Below are 23,605 nucleotides of genomic sequence, written 5' to 3' on the forward strand. Positions count from 1 at the left end.
GGGAGGTGTGTTGGTGGCCACTGCTGAGCTCTGTGCCCTGAATGTTATGAGGTCAGATGCAACTCTGAGAACACAGGCTGTCAGTCCAGGGGCTCCCGGGTGCTCAGCTTCCAGTTTGGAAATGCACTGTGTGACACCATTTCTGACAGCGGGGGAGAGTCTGGAGACACACTGTAAGCGTTCAAGAACTTGAGGACAAATACAATGAATCTCAGCTCAGTTGTATCTACAAAACCCTTCAATGATCTTTAATGATCTCCTGACCCTGTTTGTTGTTATTGCCGTGGAAGTTTGTGGATGACAAACCTGAGGGTGCATTCTGGTGGTGTGATGATCTCCCAGGGGTGCGGCTGTTCCCTGCTGGTGATGGAGGAGCAGCTGTTGTGTGCGTGGCTGCATGGCACAGGAGGAGCTCTCTGTCTTGTTTCCCACACATTGCAGTGTTCCTGATTGCCAAAAGCAGCTGTAAGCCTTCTCTTTTGGGGTCTCCCCGCTGTGTATCACTTGATGGCTGTGAGCAGCGTTATCGCACTGAGGTGAATGTGGGGATACGGCTAAGAGTGTTCAGCCCAACCTGCAGCATTTGGAGCACAGTCTGGGAGAAGGGTTAATATAATAGTTAATATCTGTACAACGGGGATTTACTGTGACAGTTGGGTGCCCTGAAGGAGCTATAGTGCCTGTTGGCTCTGCTTGGCATTCTGTGCTCCTGGTTCCAGCAGGCCCTTGCAGCACCCACCTCCAGGCAGTCCTGCTAGGAGATGCATGACTTCGTGGGCTGTGTCTGTAGCTTAACAGCTTCCTTACAAGGCACCAGGTTGGTCATCTTGGAGGAGCATTAGGAGGCATGTGATTTATGGTTTGGAATAACTGGTGAATGTGATTATTGTATACATAATACCACATTATTCTAAGTTACCAGTAAGGGTTGTGCTGGTTTGGGGCTGGGGCTGTGGGTCCCTCACTTCTTAATGGATTTATCTCCTCAGCACGGTGGGAAGAATAGCATTACTTGTCTCCAGCCTGCACACAGGAGGTGCCTGCCAACATGTATCATTTAAGGATGCTTGAATATCATAGAACTTCAGTGTGTGAAACTTTTATCCAGAGCTATGAGGAGATGGAATGTGGGCTCTGCTGTATCTAGAAAAGGTTTAGCTGCTCTCTCAATACTGGTGCCTTCTGAGGGCTTAGCAATTCTCCTGATTTAAGTCCCAAAGCTCACAAAGATCTCTGGCAAATCCAGGAGCGGAACTGAACTCACTGAAGCCAACAGGTTAACTGCTGAACTTTGTTGTCCTCACAGTGCCTGGCAGAGGCAGGGATCAGCGCCTGAGCCTAAGGCGTAGAGTGATAGAATGACAGCTTTGGCTTTCTGTGTGTTCTCTTTTCCATGCTCATTACAATCTGTTATGCATGTAGGGCTGAGCTCAGCTCTATCTGCAGTCCTCTCACCATTCGGACATCGCTGGTCTGGCTGTGCAGACCTGAGGTGTGAAGGAAGGGCACTCTGCCTCAGCACAGAGCTGTGTCATGGGGGCTGCTCCGTTCTCTGTCCTTCCTCCAGCTGGGCATCGCACAATGCAGCATGTAACCCCCACATCTCAGACCCTTTGAAGCCATCCCCTCACCTCCTGTTTGTGGCTTCCCTCCCTCAGATACTGAGTCACTGCATTCAGAAAATGTTCTTAAAGGCAGTGACTGACCAGGAGCTGGTTACTCAGTAACTTGCTGGGAGCTGCTCTCTGTTCTCAGTCACCATCAGCAAATGTGCAGCTCGTGTTCTCTGCTGGAGCACAGGGGTGGGGGGGCTGAACCTGGATCCGGAGCCTGCTCCTGCTGGAGAGCACTTAGCTGCTTCTCACCACCTAAAACTGAACACAGCCACAGCACGTAGAGTGCTGGGGATTCATTTTTGGTAGAAATCTGAGGAATTTCCCTGTTTGTTCCCCTGGGAGGCCATACATGAGAACAAATGGGAGAGCTGCTGCCTGTGTGCCATCGCCCAGTTGGCGGCTTAGTTTGAGGAAAAAATAGTGGCATAAAATCGGCTTATTTTTTAAGCTGAGCTGGAAACAATTCAGAATTCATCTCACCAGATGAGGATGTTATAAAATGCAATATCAGGCTCCAGCAAATAGGTTTGAAGGCAGGAAGGAATTTATTGCAGAGGCTTGAATTGATTCACTTGCACAAAACAGATGAAGGCCGCGGTCTGTGTCTTTGGGGCTGCTTTTATGAGGGGAAAAAAAAAAAAATTACACTTTGAAAAAAAGAAAGTGCAAACCTTCAGCACATAAAACAGCCTCAGTGTTTCCCTGAACTGCCTCAGTGTTTATTGTGCCACCCTTTTTCAGTTCATCCTCTGAAAGCAGCGCACAGTTCCTTAGGGAAGGCTGGCAGTGGTGGCTCAGTGGCATCTTGTGGCTTTTGTGCTGCTGTTGAGCCGGGCTGTGCTCACAGAGAGGGTGCTGGGCACGGGGGTGGGCGCCCACCTGGCACGGCGCAGTGCTGGTGCTGGGTTGGGGTGGGCAGTGTTTGCCCTGCTATGGCCTCGGCAGCATTAGTATGGAATGTTTCGATTCCACCCACGTGGGAGCCACGGCCCAAAGGCTCGGGCAGAAAAAGGGCTGTTGTTAATAATTGACTGGTGAGATAATGAAATAGCTGCGCCTGCTGTTTGCCTTTCTTTCTTTTCCACTGTGACTGTAGGTCTCTGCGCTATGGAACGTAATAAACCAAAGGGTGATTTCCACAGGTGAGGCCTTGGGGCTGTATGTGGATGCAGCCACAGAGCCTGCCATGTGTGTGGAGCCGCCCACCAACCCCGAGGGACCGCAGCACGTGGCTCTGCAGGTAAGGGACAGCTGAGCCACCTCTTGGGCACTTTGCCAGCTGAACTTGTTAATTGCTCCTTAATTGATGGATGAATGTGTGTGTTTGGGAACGAGAAGGGTTCTGTAAAACCCCACGGGCAGATCTTGAAGGGCTGCAGGGTGTGTGTTCATGCTGTCTGCTCAGTGTCCTCAGGCTCTCAGCACAAACAGATATCTCTTCCCCTGCACAGTGACCATAGCAGCATGTCTCAGAGCATCTGCAGGACCCAGGTGAGAGGACCTGAGCGTGGCTTGGTGCAGTCTGTGTGATGTCACACGGTTTTGGTCCTGCCGGGTGTACCTGACTGTGCCCTGGCAGCAGGTTCCCTCCAGGAGTGCTGTGCTGCCTGCATGCAGCTCCTTGCAGTTGGGGTGTGGAGCGTTGCCTGTTGGTCGGGGCACAACAAGCTGCTGGCTGTGTGTGGGGAGAGCAGCTGGGGGCACGCTGCATACCCAGACGTGAGCTCGTGGGAGCTGGCAAGGGCAATGCTGGAAAATGGAGTGTCAGTGTTGTGCTTTATTTGGATCCTTCTCACCAAGCACTAACTCTGCCCTTGGTTGCTTCCAGAGCATCTGCTGCCAAAGTCCATCTGCTCCCATCCGAAGGCATCTTTTCTGCAGCAGTCAGCAGCAAAGCAGATGAAGGAGCAGGAAGTGTCCTGGAAAACATTAAAACCACATTTTGCAATGTTTAACCTGGGTTTGGAGCAGCCTTAGGGATGTGTGATGATGTGAGGCCTCCCACTTGCCAGGGCTTATCCTGTGCACGTCTGAGTAGGAAAGATGAGGCCTTTCTTGGCTAAACATGGAATGGAACAAAATAACTGGATTTCTACCAGGAGTAAAACCTCTCAGTGTAAGGGACAAGTTGTGGACAGACAGCCCAATATGAGCGTGGGAGCACTGCTCAGCCCTGAGAAGTTTCTTTGCTGAGTAAAGTCTGTCTCTGTGTGAGGTAGAGGAGGGAGGAGATGGGGCAGCTTTACCTAGAAAATAGTTAGCGCAGTGTGAGTGTGCTTAATGATCTTCAGCCACAGCAGTGCTCAGGTGATGGGGCTGCTGGTGAGATGCAAGGTGTGGGCACTTTGTTAGGGAACGCGATGGGGAAGTTTCTGCAGAATGGATTAAATGCAGAAGGCTGTACCTGAAGGAACTCCTACTGCCTTTATCCTCAGAATGAATTCCATTTTACTTTCCCCAGTCCTTTCTCTCCATCTCTTTCCCGTTTTGTAGCACGTCTGAGAGCTGGTTGCTGTGGCACACAGGCAGTTAATTGCTGCCCTTGCAGCCCACTATTAAACTTGTGCTAATACACTGCTGTGTATTTCCAGTTCAGTTTGAACTATCAGTTTCTCATTGCTATGGAAAGTGGTGATAACAGTGTTTAGTGTGAGTAAGAATAAGTGCCTATGAGCTTTGCCCAAATGAAAGATATGGGAAAATACCTGAATGCAATGCTTGCCAAAGAAAGGGCTGGTCTAATATATTCCTTGTATATACTTGGTGTTTTCTCCAATGGAATGCTCTGTTGCAACTGGATATTATGTTACTGCCTCCCTTGGTCCAACGGCAGGCACAGTCATGGATAAATGAGACTGAGAATAGACATCTTTTGGTAAGGAATGGCTTCTGGTTCTTGTGTCAGAATAAGAAGATGGGAGCAGGGCATCTTCCCAGCCCAGCATTGGGTCACGCTGGTTGGAGCAGAGAGCAGTGCTTGCTTTGTCTGTGGAAAACATAATTACAGCACAGAGAAACTGAAGTTGCAGACATTTTCAATCTGGGCCTCTTGGGTTGCAATGTCAGAGCCATCCATTAAGCTTCTGAGGGCAGAAGAAAGAATATGCCAGAAAACCACTGTTCTGAAGATGACTTGATGGCATTTCTTAGCCAGCCAACTCTCCCTGAAGTCTGAGTGCATGGGAGCTCTCCTGGAGCTCTCAAGGAAGTCTGGGGATGTTTGGCTCTGATCTGTGGGTGCTGTTGTTTTGGACTGTCCACTAAAATATGTGGGAACTGCTGATCCATCAAGGAGGAAGGTCCTCCGAACGTCCTGATGCATTCAAGATTTGTTGTCTCCCTCTTTGTACTCAGCCAAATAGGGGAGGAAAATGTGGTTCTGTGGCCTTAATTGTCTTAGGCTTACTGGGAGGGTATGTGTGTGAAGGGAATGAGAGCTTTGCATTTGGTTTGAATTCTCTTTTATGTTCTCTTGGATGTTAGCTGGTCTGGTCCATGCACACGTGTAAGCATCTACAATTTTTAGGTTATTATCTCTCTGAAATTCTGAGGTCATTAGAGTTTCTGGTTGTTTAATGCTGTTGAATGTTTTGTGTTCTGTCCTTGGATAATACGTTTTGGGGATTAAGTGAGCTCGATCAAGCTATAAAAATGGAGGAAAACTGTGGTGAAGGAAGAAGAGCTGGAATGGGAAAGTTTGGAAAGACGTTTGGGGATGAAGCAGCAATTTCTGACAAGCAGTTTCTGTGGAGTGCACTCAGAGTTAGAAAGGAAAAGAAGTGTTTGGTGCTCAGTCGATTGGGGTGATGGAAGCCAAGATACGTTTCTGAGGCTGAATGAGGAAAGTCAGTGAATTGAGGACAATGGAGAAGTATGTGGAGGGTGACTGCTCTGATTAAAAGGTCAGACTCTGTTGGGTGCTCAGAAAAGGTCTCTCACAGGGCTGTGAAGAATTGCCAAACCTGATCTTCCTCATTAAATCACTGGTTGGAGATCAGGCTGTGGCTCTTGGGTCCAGAAACATTTTATTTGGGCTGCAGTCTTCTGTCAGCCAAATTCAGGTGTGAGTCAAGTGTCAAATGCTCCTGTCCAGAGTAATGGCGCTGGGAAGGGCTGTGCCAGCCCAGTGCTGCCATCACAGCTCGAGAAGCAGCTATCAAAATATGTTATTTTCATCTCCTTCTGAATGACTCAGGATGCTTCTCAAAGCCCCAGAAAGCCAAAGGTCTGTGCCTGTGGTTTTTACCCAGAACACTCACATTTCTCAAGTGATGCCGTTTATTTCTGTGCACTTGAGAGGCATCAGCCACATCCAGTTCCCATGTCGGCTCTCAATAATACCCAATCCTTTGACTTTCTTTGGCTCTCGGTAGCAGGGAAGGTTGCCCTGTGGGCCAGGTATAATGCAGCTTTGTCCTCTGGTTGGGGTATATGATCTTCCCAGTAACCACCAGGCAGCAGCCTGTGATGATCCTGGGCATGGCACTAGATGGGGGATGTGGTATTTTAAAATACACCTATTAGTGGGTGTGTTTTCCAGTTGCCTGCTGAGAACGTAGCAGGTGGTACCTTCATGCGTTGCTCTCCTGCAAGGCAAATTGGAAACCTGAAGTTGAAAGTTCTGCATTATAAACTAGAGGGGCAAAAGAAAGGCAGTGTGTCTATTTACAAAGAAGGAAAGCTGAGAGAGAGAGCAGCTTGCAGAGCTGCTGACACAAGGATGGTTGCACGGCTGTGCTGCTGTGGCTGTACTGTCCTCCTTCCCTCACCCTTCTGACAGTCGTGTGAAAGTGGTGGAATCTGAAGACTGCAGACATCTGTCTGGAATTTCTGGATCTATTACAGAGTCTGGTCAGAGGAACAGCTCCTGCTGAGACGTGACATGTCTGGAAAGCAGAGATACGGTCAGTGGGAATCTGTGGCTCACCCATGTTGTGTGCATGTGGGTTTCTGTGCAGGAAGTCCTGGATGGAGCAGTGGGAGCCCTCAGGGAGCTGCTGCACAGTGCTGCCCATGGAGCCAGGAGTCATTAAATCTGGTGTCCCACAGAACAGCTGGATCAGGTGCTGCAGACTGTGCAAGTGATTGGAATCTGAAGAATTTTGGCTAATATTTACATGAAGCGTTTACTCTTTGATAAGAAGCAGGTCATTCACAAGCATGTACATGACATAATGCTGAGAGGTTGGTCACAGTGTTTGCTTTGTGTTCTTCAGAGAACAGTTGCATGTTGTAGTTTGATATGGATTAATCTGTATCAAAAGCTGTGGGCTTTTTTACCTTTGTTTCCACAGACCTGTCTGTTCAAAAGGGGCAGTTTTACAGCAGTAGGACTGTGAAGCTTTGTGCAGGTCAGCCTCTTTGTAGTGTGTCACCTTGATATCCAGAATCAGAGAGGAAATCCTCTTTGATTTCCCAAAATGTGGTACCGGGTATGATTTCTCATCCACTAACACTGGTAGGTCAGTACCAAATGAAGGTTTGAGCTCTGCTTGTGTTTATTAAGTAAAGTTGTCATTCCTGCTTCTCTGATGGAAAGATTACCTTGGTAAACTGTAAACTTCAGTGGAAATCAATGCGTGAGCAAGCATCCTGCATGGCTGCGTTCCATGCCAGGGTCTGCTCCTCAGGGCTTGCTGAGATTAATGGAGATTTGATACAGAAAATAGTTCTGCGTCAGATGCAGAGGGGTGGCACTGTTGGGGCAAGCACTGTGTGCACCTGCAAGTGAGTTACAGGTTAATTAGCAGCACCTGATGTGATCTAAACAAGGTCAAACAAGAACAGGCTGTAACTAGAAGAAAGCTCACCCTTAAAGGAGCAGTAAGTTGCTCACTGATTGCAGCAGGTTGCTGACTCTTTTCTGCACAGAACCCACAGTGACACGAGGTTCTCACCTGTCAGTTAGTTGCAAGGACCTCAGGGTTGTGCAACACAAAGCCTTCACCTGCTGTGATGGAGTCCTGCTGGCAGCCTGCAAGCACCATGACCATCAGCAGGACCACAGCCTTGGGGCTGCCTTGGATAAGCATTTGGCTGAAGGAGGAATCTCAGTGCACAGCTCTTGTGTAGAGCTGAATAAACCAACAGCATGGACAGCAACATGAACCTGCAGGCACGGCTGTGCCAGTACTGTTCTTTTTGTCTGCTACTGTCATGGCAGAAACTTGGAACAAATCTTCTAATGTACCTTTATTGGGGCCCAGAGGGCGCCCAGCCTGGGGCACAAAGCATGTCTCCATCATGTTCTGCCCTGGCCTCCTGCCTGCTGTGCAGCTGAGGGCTCCTTGCTGTCCCTGCTGAGATCCTGTTGCTCATATTCATGCTTTCATTCACCTAATTTCTTTATCAAATGTATAGACCAGAGGCTACAATGTTTTGTGTTTGCAGACTGCTTTCCATAGAGGGCTGTGCTCCATGTGTAGTTTCCTGGGCAGAACTGGAGTAAATACAAGAAGAAAGTCAACAGAAATGAAACAAGCTGTTTTATTTTTGTTCATAGTTTTTAAAAGGAACGCTTCTGCCTGGCTCTTAGCAGTAGTTACTGGGCTTAGTCCCTGCTTGGGCTGCAGGCAGCTTCATGAGGGAGCAGGAGAGACAGCAGTGGTGGAAGGAACGTCTCATGATGTCCTATGAGCCTCCATGCCCTCCTGCAAACAGTGGGTCAGTGGTTGCAGCTCCTATTTCCAGTCAGATGGTCTTATTTTCACCTTCAAAGGAGCTGAAGTTATGTATTTCCTGTTATTTATGGTGCTACATAAGCTTGAGACATGAATTGTTTTTGTTACTGACTTCACTGTAAATGACAAACAGAGGTAGCCTGAAATAATGGGGAGAAAGAGATCTTGGGAAACGTTGGCATAGGAAACCACAAGAGCTGTTTCACTGATGTACATCAAACCGAAGCACGACTGTTATTTATATTCTACACGTAGCTGTGGAAAGCGAGCGCCAAATTCATGTTGTAAATCAGGGTAGCACCACTGACTTCCATGGAGCTGTGCCAGCACGTCCCAGACAAAGACTTGGCTCAGTCTGTTAGTAGCGGTGGGGATGTAAGAAAGCTGCCTGGAGAAGCTCCACTGGAACACAGGTTTGATTAGAAAATGAAGATCAGGATGATGGAGGAATCTGGCTGGTGGTTCTCTCATGGCTCCCACAGGCTTCATCCTGGGCACCTCTGGGTATGCTGGCACTCACAGAGCTGCATGGGAGCACACGGCTGAGGATGGTGCTGTTCTGAGGGCTGTCTGCTCTGCAGGTGGTGCGGTTTGACTGCGTTCTGTGCCAGCACCGCCACTCCATTGCCTGCTTTTCTCCTTCTGTGGCTTCAGGAAACCCACGGGTTTTGTCTCACCAGATTTCTAAGGTTTTTATTTCTTGAAATAATTCAATGTGTTGTGATGAAAAGGATGGGAAACTTCAGCAGCAGCTGTTGATGTTTGTTGTGTGACCCCTTTATCAAGGAGATGCAAATACGTTTCACAGCTGCATGTTAGATGATGTTAGGGGAGGGAGAGAGAACCTCTCCGAGTGTCCTTGGGTCAATTTCTGACTGAAATTTCTGGAAGAATGCAGCAGAAATTCCAGCTTTGTGGCGTTATGCTCCTTTCATTTCTCAGAAACTCGTTAATTTATTTACTGTGCCCCACAAGTCCGAGTTCCCTTTATAGATTAACTGGCGTATTTTGGCTTCCATCCATCTCTTCCTTTGGTGGAAGATGAATGATACCATGACTGTCTTTGAAACAGGGCAGGAATGTGCTGGTTTTTTGATTAAACAGCAGCATCAGCCCTGGGATCTGTCTGTCTGCCAGCCCTGCGAGGCCCCTTGCACTGTGTGCTGGGAATCAAGGAATCAAGGATGGAAATCTGAGTCCAATCTTTGTGATGAAGATAGACATGCAGTACTGCGGTAGGATCTGGAAACTGTTTGCCCTTCTCCAGGAGGTGCATCGCTATGGAGGAGCTCATTTCTGAAGGTGCTTGGAGCTAATGATTTGTTTGCCTTCTTTTGATAACTAATTGATCTTTACACCTGATTTAAATGGGAGTTCCTAAATGTGGCCACTACCTGTGACCTGTTGGGCTCACCAGGTTGGGTTTCCATTGGGACTTGCATTGCCTGTGTGTACATCAAGGGGTTGTGAAGCTGTAGAAGCAGCCGGGGGGTCACACACAACATGACCACCTCCTGCTCGTGCCCCATATGTGGCTGCCTGTGGAGATCCTGTTTCTCAGAGTAAACCTGTGTGCACTGTGTAAGACTCAGAGTAAATGTCAAGTGCTGCTAATGAACATGAGCTGCTTTCTCGACTCCACAAGGGTTCTGTATTTGTTGAATGTGAACTTTATTCTGGTGCCTCTGGAATGTTGGCAGAGCAGTTCCTAACATCAGGCATAAAAGCATTTGCCTGTTGTTTGAAAGCTGTGATTTGTTACTGACACAAAACCCCTCACCTGGGTACCACTGGGCTCCTCAAGGCACTTGCTGTAAGGCTCTGGGAAGGCTCTTCCAGGATAGGTATTTTTAAGCATGGATTGACATGGCACAGAAGTTCACTTCAACAGTGCACCATTTATATCCTGCTTGTTTGGTTCTCACACCCCTGAGAAACAATGGAAGGCTTAACAGAGCAGGGCTCTGGGGGGGGCTGATAGAGCTGATTGTAATCACAGTTTCTTCCCTTTTGATAATCCTTCTGGGCTAATCTCTGCGCTACTCGCTCAGTGCAACTGCCCTGTATTTCTGTTCAGAATCTCTCATACAGAATACATGAGGTGCTGGCAGGGTTAGGAGCACTCTGCATGTCGTAATTGCAGCAACATGTTTGCAAAACCTCCTGCTGTTCAGAGGAGGGCTGCGTTCATCCAGCTGAGAGCTGGGCACCGACCCGTGGCTGCAAGCAGCTTCCAAAGCACAGCTCTGCATCCCTCGGGCATTTCATGGAGCCCCGTCTGTGCTGTGTTTGGTACCTCTGGGATCAGGGAGCATCTGAGCTGAAATTTCAACCTGTCCGATTTATTTTTAGGCAGATTCAGAATCTAGCTCTGATTTTGTCCCTTGGTATTTTGCAGCCCTAATGCAAAGGGAGGGCGTCTTTTAGTTTTATGCAGTCTTACATTTAATGAAGATCTAGAGAACTCTTGTTATTAAAAGCTTAGTTGCTGTGCTAGTGATAATGGAATTGATAGTTCCAAGATCCCTGTAACTACTGAAGCTACGTAGCTTCTCTGAATATTGTTTTTTAGTTCTCATCTTCAACAGATATGGGATGCTCACTGCCTGCTCTCCCAGAGTGCCCCACCATCCAGCCTCCAGCTCTCTTTCACTTGTTTGTTTGTTTGTTCTTCCCCATGTTAGGATCCTCTAAATATTGTTGAAATGTGGATGCAGTGCAAAATAGACCTTTCCAACAACTTGGTTGTGGAGATCTAATCAGACCATTTCCTGCAAAGTCTTCACCATGGCTGTATCTGAGAATGAGAAAGAGAGATGGCCTTACAGGCACGGTGGCAGAACAGGAGCACTGGTGGAGCCCATGACCGCTCCTGACAGCAGCTGTCTGTCCCCAGTGCCATCCCTTGGTAGCACAGACCATGTCCTGCACCTCCCTGGGCGAGCAGACTCTGCGTACAGCTCTTTTTCAGGGAGTTCAAATGTTCCAGAGTATCACCCCCCTTCGTGCTTTGAAGCAGACTGCTGTTCAGCTACAGAGCAGGTACCGTACATGGACTCAGAATATGTAAGAGGCATTTACAACCTTAGTGCAGCAAGTTCTGCTCTCAGATGCCTGCAGCCGTGCCAGGCGCCATCCCAGAGCATCTCTGGTGCCTCTCACAGCCCTACTCCTGCTGAGTGCAGCAGAGGCTCTCCTTCCCACAGGATGCTGGACCAGGGACTGCCGCCTCCAGCTGCACCTCCGCCCTCTCCTCCCACGCGACTCGACAGCTACAGAGTCACCAGGCACCTGGAAAGCACAAAGGGAAGAGGGAGGCAGAACTCCGGAGGTCTCAGCGAGTGCAGTGCGCAGTCAGCTCCTTGCATGGACAGCTGGCCTGTGGGTGTACCACATGGCCAAACGGGGGCTGGAAGCAGCAAGCCAGCTATGGTGGCAGCTAGGCAAAGGGCTCTGGAAAAGAAGGGTCCTTCTTCTGGTTCTGCAGATGGAGTATCTGTATCAAAACTTCAGGGGTTAAGGACAGAAGAAAATGGAGAGTGGAGCCCATCTCAAAAGCCTGTGAGGAGAAGTAATCCCCACATTTACAGCAGGCCATCTTCCTTCATTTTTCAAGAATATTTGAAGACCGACTCCATGGCTAACATCCCTAAAATTCTGTCTGCTTGCCGTCCAGCTGACACACACAGTGTTTCTGGAGAGGTGAAGCCCAAGCCCTACACACCTGCACACAGCAGCCTCGGTGATGCACAAGGGGACAAGCTGTGCCCATGCTGCAAACAGCAGGCAGTGCTCAGGGGTGCAGAGCTGCGAAGCGCCGTGCTGGGGCATGGCCAATGGAAGGGATCCCCACTGTGTGCTCAGTGCCTGCTCCGTGCTGAGCTGCCTCCGGACGTGGGTCAGGAGGTCTCTGAGGGCATTTGTGACTTGAAAAGTATGGAGAATGCTTTACTTATAAAGAATGCATCCAGGAAGTCCAGAATCTGCACAGATAAAAATGAATGCTATGACTACAAAGGAGATATTGGAAATGTTGTTAGAGAACCACTTCTGAATCCACAAGGCAAAATGCAGAAATCACTGCTGTCCTGCAGCTGTGATGCTGTAGAATTGGAGCAGCCTCCTTCCGGGGAGTTGGATCACAGCAATAAACAATGCTGTGATAATACTGAGCAAATGGCTTTTCATAGATCAAAGGAAGATTCCTCATCACAACCTTTAAATGAAGGTTGTGCCAATAGCAGCAGTCCTGGCCTTAACATGCATCTAGAGCAAGAGCAACCTCCTGTTCCTTATCAGAAATGTCAGCCTGAAATTCAGCAAGAGCTCTTAAGGCAGGCACGGGATGATCCTGCTGGTGAACAAATAACCAGACAGACAACTCCGATGCTTTACTACCTGTCTGGAGGAAGGGCTGCCAACACCACACACCACAACAAGCTCACGCAATGTCTGGAGGGTGCGAGGAACTCACCAAAGGGATTTGCAACAAGCAGCCACACTGCCTCAGCATGGAGCACAGAGATGCAGAGGGAAAGCAGTCAGCCCCAAAAGGCAGAGCATTGCCATCATTGTGCCAATGGGGATCCCCTGAACGAGGCTGAAGATGTTGCTCTTGGGAGTCCTGCTTCATCCGTGGAGGAGAGCTCTAAGAATGACTACAGAGAGAAACTTAAAGTGGCTCAGAAAAAGGTTCTGAGAGAAACTTCTTTTAAAAGAAAAGACTTGCAGATGAGTTTGCCTGTTAGACTGAGACAGAAGCCCTCCAAAAGGCCTTCAATTGAGCACCTTCGATCTTTCTCATTGTCCAGTGCGCACGAGGATTCCAAACCTGCTCCTTGTTCTGCTTCTCACCTAGAATCCTTGGAAGGTTTCAAACAAGATGCAGAAATTAAGAGGCCACAAGCAGGTCGAATAGGGGGAAGGAAGAGGGTGACAAAAGAGGAAAAGAAACTGTGTTATTCTGAACCTGAGAAACTCAATCAGCTGGCAGACAAGGAAGCCCAGGGGAACAGAGGCAGTGATGAGAGCACTGAGCAGGATATGGCCACAGCCAGGAGAAGGACTCCAGAGAGAAGAGGGAGGGCGCTTTCCAGTTCGAACATCTCCAGGATGGAGCTGAAGCAAATCCAGCACACTGCACTGATGGAGTACATGGAACGGAAGATCAGTCAGAGACCAGGCAGCGTGCAGCACATCCCACCACATAAACCACCCCTGCAGACGGGGCCTTCACATCCTAAATGGCCTCCTGGCAGGAGCTCCAACCCCAGTGAGAGCAGAAAGTCACCAAGCAATGAGGCTTCCTGCCAGGTGTTCTCTGAAGAAGCAGCACCAGATGTTTTCCCTCCTTCTTCACCTGCCCCCCCACCAAATGCAGATGGTGGATGCAGGACGGTGCCAGCAAAGCCCAGCCTGCATCCTGCTGCACCAGATCACAGCTGCAGCCCCGAGTGTGTGTCTGTGCAGACCATCCCTCTGTCAGGTGCTGCTGCCCTGGGGCAAGAAGTGGAGTGTCCTTCCATGCAGGTGAGTGGTGTTGGGATGGTGGGGTGCAGCCTTGTGCTTCAGAGGGAGCAGCTGGACTGATCACTGGGAAACCTGCTCCTTATCAGGGGTGAGAGACCAGTGCCTGGCTTCTGGCAGGGGGTGAAAGAAGTTGGGGTGAAGGCGTTTGCTTAACCCCTAGAAAATGCCACATTGTTGTTTGAAAGCAAAGCCTATGCTCTGCTTTTGCAGAAGTAATTGGGGGTGGGGTGGGGGGGTGGTTTGAAGGGAAGCGCTGGCAATTTTAATGTATTATGTATTTATGATTAACAATAACAATATTATTCTCAAATATATTTTGTAAGGATGTACTGCAGACTAACAAGGTGTCCCTTAATGCAAAGAGCTGCAACACAAATGAATAAAGGTAGAATTTTTTTGTGCCTGAAGCGTGCTTGGTCTGGGCAGAAGCACCTGCACAATTAGTGCACAGCTATTACAAAGGGAGAGGGGCAGGGGGTGGAAGGAAAGCTTCCTTCCAAAGGTAACCCTTTGGGAAATTCCCCAGACAACTGCAATCCAAGGGAAGGACCCATTAATACATCTGTATGGTCTGAGCTCTGCCCGTACCATGTGCTGCTCTCACTTCCAGGCTGCAGACAGATGTGCCAGCTGTGCGGTGCCACCAGCCCGGCCTTGTGGAAACCACATCAGCACCCCCAGGTAAGGCTGCAGCAGCATTGCTGTGGGGCACATCGCTGTCTTCTTCTGCCTGCAGGGGGACACAAAACCCCGACCTGAGCTCATGGGGTAGAGGGGAGCTCAAGGGAAGCACAAGAGCCCCTCTCGCACCCAGAGCCCCTCCAGCCTCATCACTGCTCTGTGTCGGGGTATTCCAGACAGAGCCCATCTTCTGGGGATGCGTTTATCTGTATTCTGCTCCTAAAGTGTAGCAAAGCCCTTGTTTAAGCAGCGACAGCTTAGTGCTGGGTGTGGCCGCCTGCTTCCATCTTCCTTTCTTAGCATCCTTCATTGGCCATACGAAAGTATTCATGTACTGCTCTTTAAAAACAAAAAACCTGTTCTCATCCTGGGGTGATCTTCAACATCATTTCTCCTGAGCAGAGAAGTGTGTCAGCACTGAGTGCCTGAGCTGCTCCTCCAGGAGCGCAGCACCCCCGTGTGACCACTGGAGATGGCCGCAGCTGCGCTGCAGTGCTGCAGGACGTGTGTGTGTGTGTGTGTGTGTGTGTCTTGGTACCTGTTTTCCTTGCTTTAGCAGCATCAGGGGTGAAAAGAACCTGAACTTTTGTCTCGACACAGAAATGAAGCTGTCACCTGTGTAATAACGTCTATAAATAGAATTTTAGCTGTTTCAGTCTCTTGAGCAGCCCCAGATGGATCCTGGAGGCCTGCTCCTCTTTGCAAAAGCCATTCACATCTTCCTCAGATTTGGGGTTTAGTTTAAATGCCCCCTTTTAGCTTGGCAGCTCAGTGGGTTTTGCTCGGCGTTTAAGACGGAGCAGTGGAAGGGCAGAGAAGTGTTTGATCAAGGTTCTGTAATACATGCTGAGTAACGGAGATGAAAAGCCAGTAGCTGGTTTAATTAGTAACAAGAACTTGAAGTATGGATTTCACTGTAGCATTTGTATCTTATTTGTTCTCTTGGTTTTCCTCCCAAGAAAGCACTGTTGAGCTGTGGTGGGAAACCCAGAGCAGGCAGGTCATGTTTGTGCTGTTAATTATTCCAAAGGTTGTTCCATGTAAGAGCTGCAGGGAGAGTGACTTTGGTCACTGTGTGCATCTCTTCCCAAGGCACGCTGCCATCTCCATGGCACCTGTAGCTGCTTAAAAGTATGCCAAAGTGTCTGCTGTACAGGAAGCATCTCCACTAAAGGGAACATCTATCTTTATTCTTACAGCTCCTGTGATCTCAGGGAAGATGGATGCCAGAACCATGAACATCAAGACAGCACTGTTGGAAGCTCTCTGTGTCAGCACAGTGCAGAGCTAGCTGCCAGCACCTCGATCCCCAGCCCAAGGAACAGAAGCAGGGAAGATGCTCAAGAGGAAAAGGAAAGCAGAAGGGGATCTCAGACTGGCAATACTTTAATGATGTGCCTCGAGCTACAGCCAAAGGCAAGCAGTGCTGCAGCTGCTCAGGGCAATGTGGCAAACTGCCTTGTGCTTAATGCTCAGCCTCAGCCAGGAGATGGAGGTACAGCCCCAGGTCGGGGTGTAAAGGAAGCAGCTGCATGCAATGGCCAAGGTGATGATCTGCAGGAGGGAGAGATGGACCTGCCCCAAAGGAGGCTGTGGTGTCCTGAGGACCAGCGTTACGAGGAACTTGTGATGGATCTCATTGCCAAAGACAGCTCTCTGGTTGATGTCCTCACGCCTTATCCTGTAAGAAAAACTACTCTGGACTTGATGGAGGGTCTTTTCCCTGTTAATGTTTCCATGTTGGAGATGCACAGAAGAAAGGCAGGTGTGAGACGTGCACGGGAGAATGAGTAAGTAGACAAAACCCATTAACTACAGTTTTAAGGCAGAGTAGCATGTGAATGTTATGCGTACACCAGCACTGAGATGTGCTTTTCTAATGTTTGTTTCATTAGCAAAATATTATAGTTTTCTGGTTTAGCTGTCCAAAAATATCTGAGGATAAGGGTGCATGAGGGAAGAAAGCTAGAGTAGGGCACAATGTGACAGCTGCAAGCAAATGTGCTGTGTGCATTGAAAGCATGAGTAATAAGTAGGCTGAACACTGGTGGATGAGCATCTGAGGCGTGACAAATTTAGTCCCTTCTCCCTGGGGGATTTTGGTGCTGCTCAGCTGAACTGCATGGTTTCTACACAATGACAGCTTTTGCAGATCAGAGCTCCGAGTGTGCTGCCTGTGTGAGATGGAGATGGGCTGTGCAGGGACAGGAGGTGCCCTGGTGGCTGTGCTGCTGCACTGAGTGCATGGAAGCAGTGTGCTGAGCTGCCTGCACTGGAGCAGCATGAGACCTGTCTGAAAGGGGCTGAAAATCCTTGTCTGAAAAACTGCTCTGCAGCCTTTAAGTCTCTGCTGTGAGATGAGGGAAAAGTGATTCTGAAGCCCAAAAACAAGAACACTGTGTCTGTGAACAGTACTCGGTGTTTGTCACAGGTGTTTATTTTCTGTTTGAACAGCAGGAAAAGCAGCAGAGATGTGACAGAAGAATGTCCTGAATCTGAATTCACCACCAAGCAAAGGGGTGAAGATCCCACTGGGAAGGGAAACCATGCACTGAGCAGGAGTGGAGATGACACAAAGAACCTAGACGACATCACGTGTAAGAAGGTAGGTGACCATCAGATGAACTGTTGTTCCTTCACAATGACACAAAGTTATTTGCGTTGCATTATTGTGGATGCTTTTGTTCATACCTTATATCCCAGTAATTATGTTTGTCTGAAAACTTTGAGTCAGTCCTTTTTTCCAGTAGGTAATGCCCTAGGAATGGGCAAGGTGATCACAAATGGTGGGGTTTGAATTCTGCCTGATTTCATTCTGGTCTCTCCTTCCACACGCTGACCTTCAGCAGGCCGTGGGGGCAGTGTGTGCAGCACACCATTGGGCTGCTTGGGATTGTTTGCTTCCTTGTTCCTGCACAGCTACTGGATCATGAACTAACATTCAAACGTGGTCTCCATATCTGTAACATTCATTACAATTGGCAGCCTAAACAATGTTTTTAACACAGAGAAATGGTAGCATTTTACACTAGTGGCCTATTAATTTCCATATGTGCAGAGAATAAAGGTGGGCACGGCTGGATGCCAGTTCTGTGAATAGGAATATGGCATCTTAGAAGGGTAACACACAGCTTTGAGGAACTGCATTATTTTTTTCCTGTAGCAACTTGGCTGTACTCCATCTCAGGTAATTACGATCTGCCCTCTTGAAATTCCTCCTGCTGAGGGTGTAGGGATATTTTCTGCTACCTGCTGTTGATCTGCTGCTGCTCTTTATGATGCCATCGGCCTATTTCCAAACAAACTGAAGCAGTTCTTATCCCTCTCTGATCTTGGAGCCTTTTTCTATATCATCATTTCAGTATTTGACAGCCTCCTGCACCTGCTCTGCCACCAGGCCCTCGGGCTCAATTGAATCACCTGCACAATTGCCTTTCTCTGTGAAATGAAATTCCAGGCTGTTCTCGTGCAGCAAAGTAATAGAGCTGAGGCTTCACAGTCTCATATCTGAGCATAACTGTGTTTAAACGTATGGAAATCCTTGCAGTCGCTCACTGCTGACTGTGGTTGGGAGCTCTGAGTGAGGAGCTCTGCCACCAGTTGAGGCGACAATCAGTTGTTTGCTTTTCAGGGTCTGAGAATTGTATACCATGGGTAATCTTCCTTTTCTTTTTTTTTTTCTTTTTTTTCCCAGAGCTTGAAATTAATTTTAGTTTTAAGTCTGGCAAAGATGGCATGAGAAGAATCCATTCTTTGTAAGCGATACGGCTTATCTTCAGCAGTCCATCTTTTTGTTTGTTTTTTTCCCTTTGCAGCTGGAGCTCATCTCCAGCCTCAGGGCCAAAGTGCAGGTGCTGGAGGAGGACAGGGAGCTCGTCCTCGCCGAGGCCAAGGAGTGCTCAGTGCGTGGTGAGGAGCTGGAGGCTGCCGTGCGTGCTGCCTGCAAGCCCAATGAGTTTGAGCGCTACATGATGTTCATCGGAGACCTGGAGAAGGTGGTGAGCCTGCTGCTCTGCTTGTCCAGCCGCCTCGCCCGTGTCCAGAATGCCATGAGGAAGGTTGATGGCAACACTGATGCTGAAGAGAAGGTGAGTGTTGAGAGCACCAAGTCCTTAATTAGTTCTGTCCACATCTGTCCCACGGGGCTGCACTCGCCTCGCTTCCCACAAGCCATGCATGCTGGTGAGCTGCACACCTGGGGCTGAGCTGCAGGGACCATCCAGCCTTGTGGCTGCTCTTCAGGGTCAGATCACAGCCTGTACATCTGGAGTGGGTTTCTGCCCACTGGTAACTGCAGAGTGGTAATTGCTGCCTTAGAAGTCTTATCTCACTTAGTGAGCTTGTCTTATAGGGAGGAGGAAGTGGTTGTACCTTCAGGTAAAGTTCCCCGTAGTTTAACTTGACCAGCAGGTTCTAGTGGAAAACTGGGAACTGTGCTACCAGGAAATCTTACCAAGTCTGAAATATGCTTTCTTTTCTAGAGAAGTCAAGCAGAGTTTAGCCTAGGGACAATGATGTCGGGCTGTCCTTACTGCTTCTAGGCATGCGTTTGTCAAAACAACACCTGCAGCTGTTATTTCTTAATGGGAAACAAGAAAGCATAGCATTACTGCTGGGGTTTCCCAGAGCTGTGCTGCTCCTGACCTTTACTGTGTGCTCTAGAGGTTTGCTATTATTTAGATGTAAATGTGGAGAAGCAGGTTCTACCAGCTCTAAAAATGTCCATCACGTTAACATAAAGAATTCTGGGTGGCATTTCATACCAAACAGCCTTTGTGTTTCCTGGCTGGTGGCAAGCTGTTTTCTTTAGTGCTACATCTGTCATCTGTACTCTTCATAGCAAATGCATTAAAATAATTAGTTGGGGACTTGGAATAATGTGTTCTATAAAGACTAGATTATGTGCCAATACTGTCACAAGTATCTTCCAGTCACTACAATTGCCCCGGCAGCCTTGAATTCCAGCTGTTGTGCTTGGGATGCAGGTGCCAACAGTTGCTCTGTGCTGTATTTATGGGCATAGTCCTGAAACTGGGGGTTTTCCAGCATTGCCATCCCTGTGCCAATCATCACAGCAGAAGGAAAATTGGTTAAAATGTGGAGAGTATTAAAATCCCATGGAACAGACGAGGCTTGATTCTCATGCATTTTGATGAGCATTTACTGCTTGCATCAAAGTCACTTTCTTGTCTACGCATTTTAAATCACAGTATATTTTTCACTTGGCATTCTGGCCATGTGCAACTCATAAAATACAAAGATGCATGCCTTAAAGAGCATCTAATTGAAACGACATGGACACAGAATACTCAAAACTATGAGAATATAAAGTATGTTGAGTTTTGTCCTGAGGGCTCTGTGGAAGGAGTGAGCCTTGATGGGATTCACTGAGTGTCTTTACCTTGCAAGCCACAAGAATGAGTCATTTAATCTAGAAAAAACTCATGTGGAACACAAAGCCCACAAGAGGAAGCAATTAAACTAAATTGACCATGGCTTCCAAATGAAGATCTGCAGTCTGCCAGGAATTACGAGGTTTCATAGTGTGCTGCTTTGTTTTTTCACCCTATTAGCAATCGCTGAATGAACGGCACAAGCTCTTGTCTAGACAACGGGAGGATGCAAAGGACCTGAAAGAAAACCTGGATCGTAGGGAGCGGGTGGTGGCTGGGATCCTTGCCAAATACCTGACCGACCAGCAGCTCCAGGCCTACAGGCACTTTGTGCAACTGAAGACCTCTTTGTTGATTGAACAGAAGGACCTCGAAGAGCAGATCAAATTTTTCGAGGAGCAATTAGAAAATCTTGAGAAAAGCATCCCCCTCCAATAGCAACGGGCTGCCCATTTTTAAATGTGGTAACTTGTGATGTTTCCCTGGGAATCCATAGGCGCTCACTGCACTGAGTTTGATGAACTCTTGCAGTCCTGTTAGTGCCACAGTACTGACGGGTGCTTAGATGCTCTAGGCACAACTGGATGTGCTTTCCCCTTGGATAAGCCAGGTGACAAAATCCCGCGGTGTAGCAGACTGCACTTTGGGAATGGCTGCTGGGACATCTTGCTCCCATTAATCTGGCGTGTATTTCCCCTTCTTCTTGCCTGTCCATCTGTTTCCAGATTGACATAATCTCAATAAAAGAACGGCATAAATATTTTCCTTTTGTGGGTGGGTTGAGTGTTTGAAATGAAAAATGATGTGGGTGTTCAGATTTGGAGATTGAACGAAGCCATAGGGATTGCTATGGATCATTTCAGCGGGACTCTTGTGCTCATTTCTGCTGTTTACATGTACGTACAACGGAGCAAAAATACATTGCAATGGAAGAGCATAATTATTACCTTTCCCAGCAGTTGCCACCTGCACATCTCCTGGCTCCGTGTGGTCCAGGTGGGTGCTGATCAGATGGAGCCAGCTGAAATGGACACTTCTCACAACGATAACCTCTGAATTCATTCCTGCATGCTGTGTTCACAAAGTCCTCACAGTGCTTCTGAAGTGTTTATTTTTCACACAGCGCGTTCTGGGGCTGATTTTAAGTACTTTCCAATTGTCGGCGTGAGCAAGAAGTGCTGAACGTGGGCAGAAAGGTCTGCTGTGGGAAAAGGTATGTGGAGAAAGTGGAGGAAATCGTTCAATTTCATGAGCTTTTATATGAATCCCTTGGCAAAAATCTTTCAAACTGACGTTGTGTGCTGAGCCAAACCAGTGATGTTGCCATATTTATGACACGGATGATTGTTTTTCTTAAAGTATTCAATGACAGGAATATTTAGGCTGGGCTGCGTGCCTAGATCACGAATAAGGTGACTGCATATCAACCTGGGGATTATGCCCCTGGCAAAACAGATTTCCATTGTTCCATGGTGCTAAGTGTTACCTTTTGCTGTCTGTGCATGTGCTGACTGTTCTCCTGCTGCCTGTGGCAATTCTGCTCTTTCCAGAGGCATCTGCATCCTCTGGGCTTGTACAAGCTTTAAATGAACTCACAACCACCCAGAATGGAACACTGACCTGAGTATGAATTAATGGTTTCAGCTTTACATCAGATCACATTTTCCATTTGAGTTTACCCACTGTGCAGCATGAACTCAAGAGGTAACACTATCCAGAAGGATGACCACTGCGTGTTCTGTACAAGTAAAGCTCTCTGAAGGTAACGTGGCAGCTCTCCCACCTGCAGAAAGAGGGCACCTGGAGTGGTTCCATGTGCTGCACCTGCCCACAGCTCACTCGGGAGCAGCACTGCAGGCAGTGCAGGTTGCAGCTGCTCTGCCTTCATTATCAGTGAGTGCAGTGTTAGGTGCTATCCAGGCTCTGACAAACAAGCATTTGTTCTGTGGCTGTGGACCTCAGTTTGCATATTTATGCAGGAGTATCAGTAGCCCTGCTCATGTTTCCAGAGAAACGGTGTGGTGTGGTGTGCCCAGAAAGCTGGGAAGGGCTCACCTCAGGAGCCTGTTCTGTGATGTGTACCAAGTATCAGTAAATGTATTTGTAATCATGCATGCAGGTGGGTGGTGTGTAAGGCAAAGAGAAGCTTTGTGGATATGAACGTTTAGTTCCATTGATCTGAACAAAACAAGTCGTGTTTAATGTCTAATGCACCATTTTGTTGGGCTCTGGACTCCAGCATGCAGTGACTGTGGTGCTTCACTGAATGGCTGCTTTACCCTCATTAGATTAAATCAGTATTTGAAGTCTCGGAGGTGGGTGAAGAATGGGAGCAATGTGTCAGTCAGTACCAGCTGATGCTGCTGCAAAATCTGCAGTCTCTCCTAGGAGACCAATTAGAAATGTGGTTCTTTTGCTAGTTGAGCTAAAGGAACTGGATGGAAACAAACTGAAGCTAATTCTTGCCTTGAAGGGAAAGGATGGGTCCACACGGCCCAGTTTCTCTTGCCTTTCTGGTCTTTTGTGTCATGCTGAAGATGTCTGGATATTACATGGGTCTTGATTGTGATGCTGATCATCTGTAATTGGTTTCTTAGTGGTGGCAGAGCCTGAGGCAGCTGCTGGTCCTGGAGTTATGTCATGGGCAGCATTCCTGGCACATCTGCATACAGAGATGTTGACTTTTACAATCACAGTCTGATGTACCAATACAAACAATGATTTAACCTGTCCCCAGATTAAGAGCTTCACAGAGCATCTCTCTTAATGCATAGGAGCAGCCCTGTGTACTTTGGATAATGGTCGGACTATAGTGGCTCACAACCTGCTCCATTACCTGCAAGAGAAAGGTGTACTTTGGGCAATGCCACTGCATCTCCCTTTGGCAGCATGGAGTGGCTCTGAGGTGCTGGGTATGAATGAGCTCCCTCTCAGGCAGCCAGTGTTGCTTATTCTTAGCTGCTGGGATGGAGCACAGCATCAGGCCACTGGCCTCAGCAGCTGAGCTCGGGTCTCTGGGTTTCTTTCCTTCCTTGCCTCCCTGTGGCATGGAAGCTAAGATGGCCACAGGTTACTCCAGCAGTGACACAGGGCCAACCTGAGTGAGGCCATGGAAGCACTGATGCTCTGATCTCTGCCCAGCAGTTGTACAGACCCCTGGAGAGCTGTTGGCATGGGGCTGCTGAGCCTATGGGTGAGCAAGAAAGCCAGAGCTGCATGTGTGCCTTGGGAGGACAGAAGGAGCTCAGCAGCTCCCTGCTTCTGGGGTCTCCGAGGGAGCAAAGCCTCATGTTGCAGCCCACAGCCTGGTGCTGGAGGTAATCTGACCACTCCCTGGGAGAGGACAGTGACCCAGAACCTGCAGGAGCTTCTGTATGAATTAGATACAGCTAAATCCAGGTGAATGCAAAATAACTGCCTAGGGGAAGGACAGGGGTGTGACAGGCAAATCACCGGAGCCTCAATCTTCTCTTTGAGGGTGCAGGCTGCTAACAGGGCCTGGGAGTTGTATCCTAAGTCATTTGGCCACCCGTGCACAAAAGGCGTGGGGGAAGAAACTGCAGTAGTTTGTGTTCTGCTCAGCAAAAGCAAGCAGGCCTGATTTCAGGATAAAAAAGACAACTTGTATTGCCTAGAGCCAGATTGATGAGCAAATATAGCAGGTGTGGGTGAGAGCAAGAGGCCAGAGGAAGAACATGCATTCTGC

General features: G+C 48.3%; 1 protein-coding gene across 6 annotated transcripts in view; it reads left to right on the forward strand.

Moving 5' to 3' along the window:
* The window catches only part of SHROOM1 (shroom family member 1), a 29,859-nt gene extending 9,197 nt beyond the window's left edge, over positions 1–20,662 (forward strand). For 4 of the 6 annotated variants that reach the window (XM_072348637.1, XM_072348634.1, XM_072348638.1 and 1 more), the window contains 6 exons: positions 10,981–13,825; positions 14,352–14,506; positions 15,706–16,296; positions 16,961–17,111; positions 18,322–18,594; positions 20,080–20,662. In XM_072348637.1, coding sequence (XP_072204738.1) covers positions 11,084–13,825; positions 14,352–14,506; positions 15,706–16,296; positions 16,961–17,111; positions 18,322–18,594; positions 20,080–20,337 — 4,170 coding nt within the window. In that variant the 5' untranslated portion in view covers positions 10,981–11,083 and the 3' untranslated portion in view covers positions 20,338–20,662. The remainder of the gene's footprint in view (positions 1–10,980; positions 13,826–14,351; positions 14,507–15,705; positions 16,297–16,960; positions 17,112–18,321; positions 18,595–20,079) is intronic. The other 2 variants (XM_072348639.1, XM_072348640.1) reach the window with 1 other exon arrangement.
* The last annotated feature ends 2,943 nt before the right edge of the window (positions 20,663–23,605 follow it).

This window comes from Excalfactoria chinensis, chromosome 13, assembly GCF_039878825.1.
Source record: "Excalfactoria chinensis isolate bCotChi1 chromosome 13, bCotChi1.hap2, whole genome shotgun sequence".
Taxonomy (NCBI): Eukaryota; Metazoa; Chordata; class Aves; order Galliformes; family Phasianidae; genus Excalfactoria; species Excalfactoria chinensis.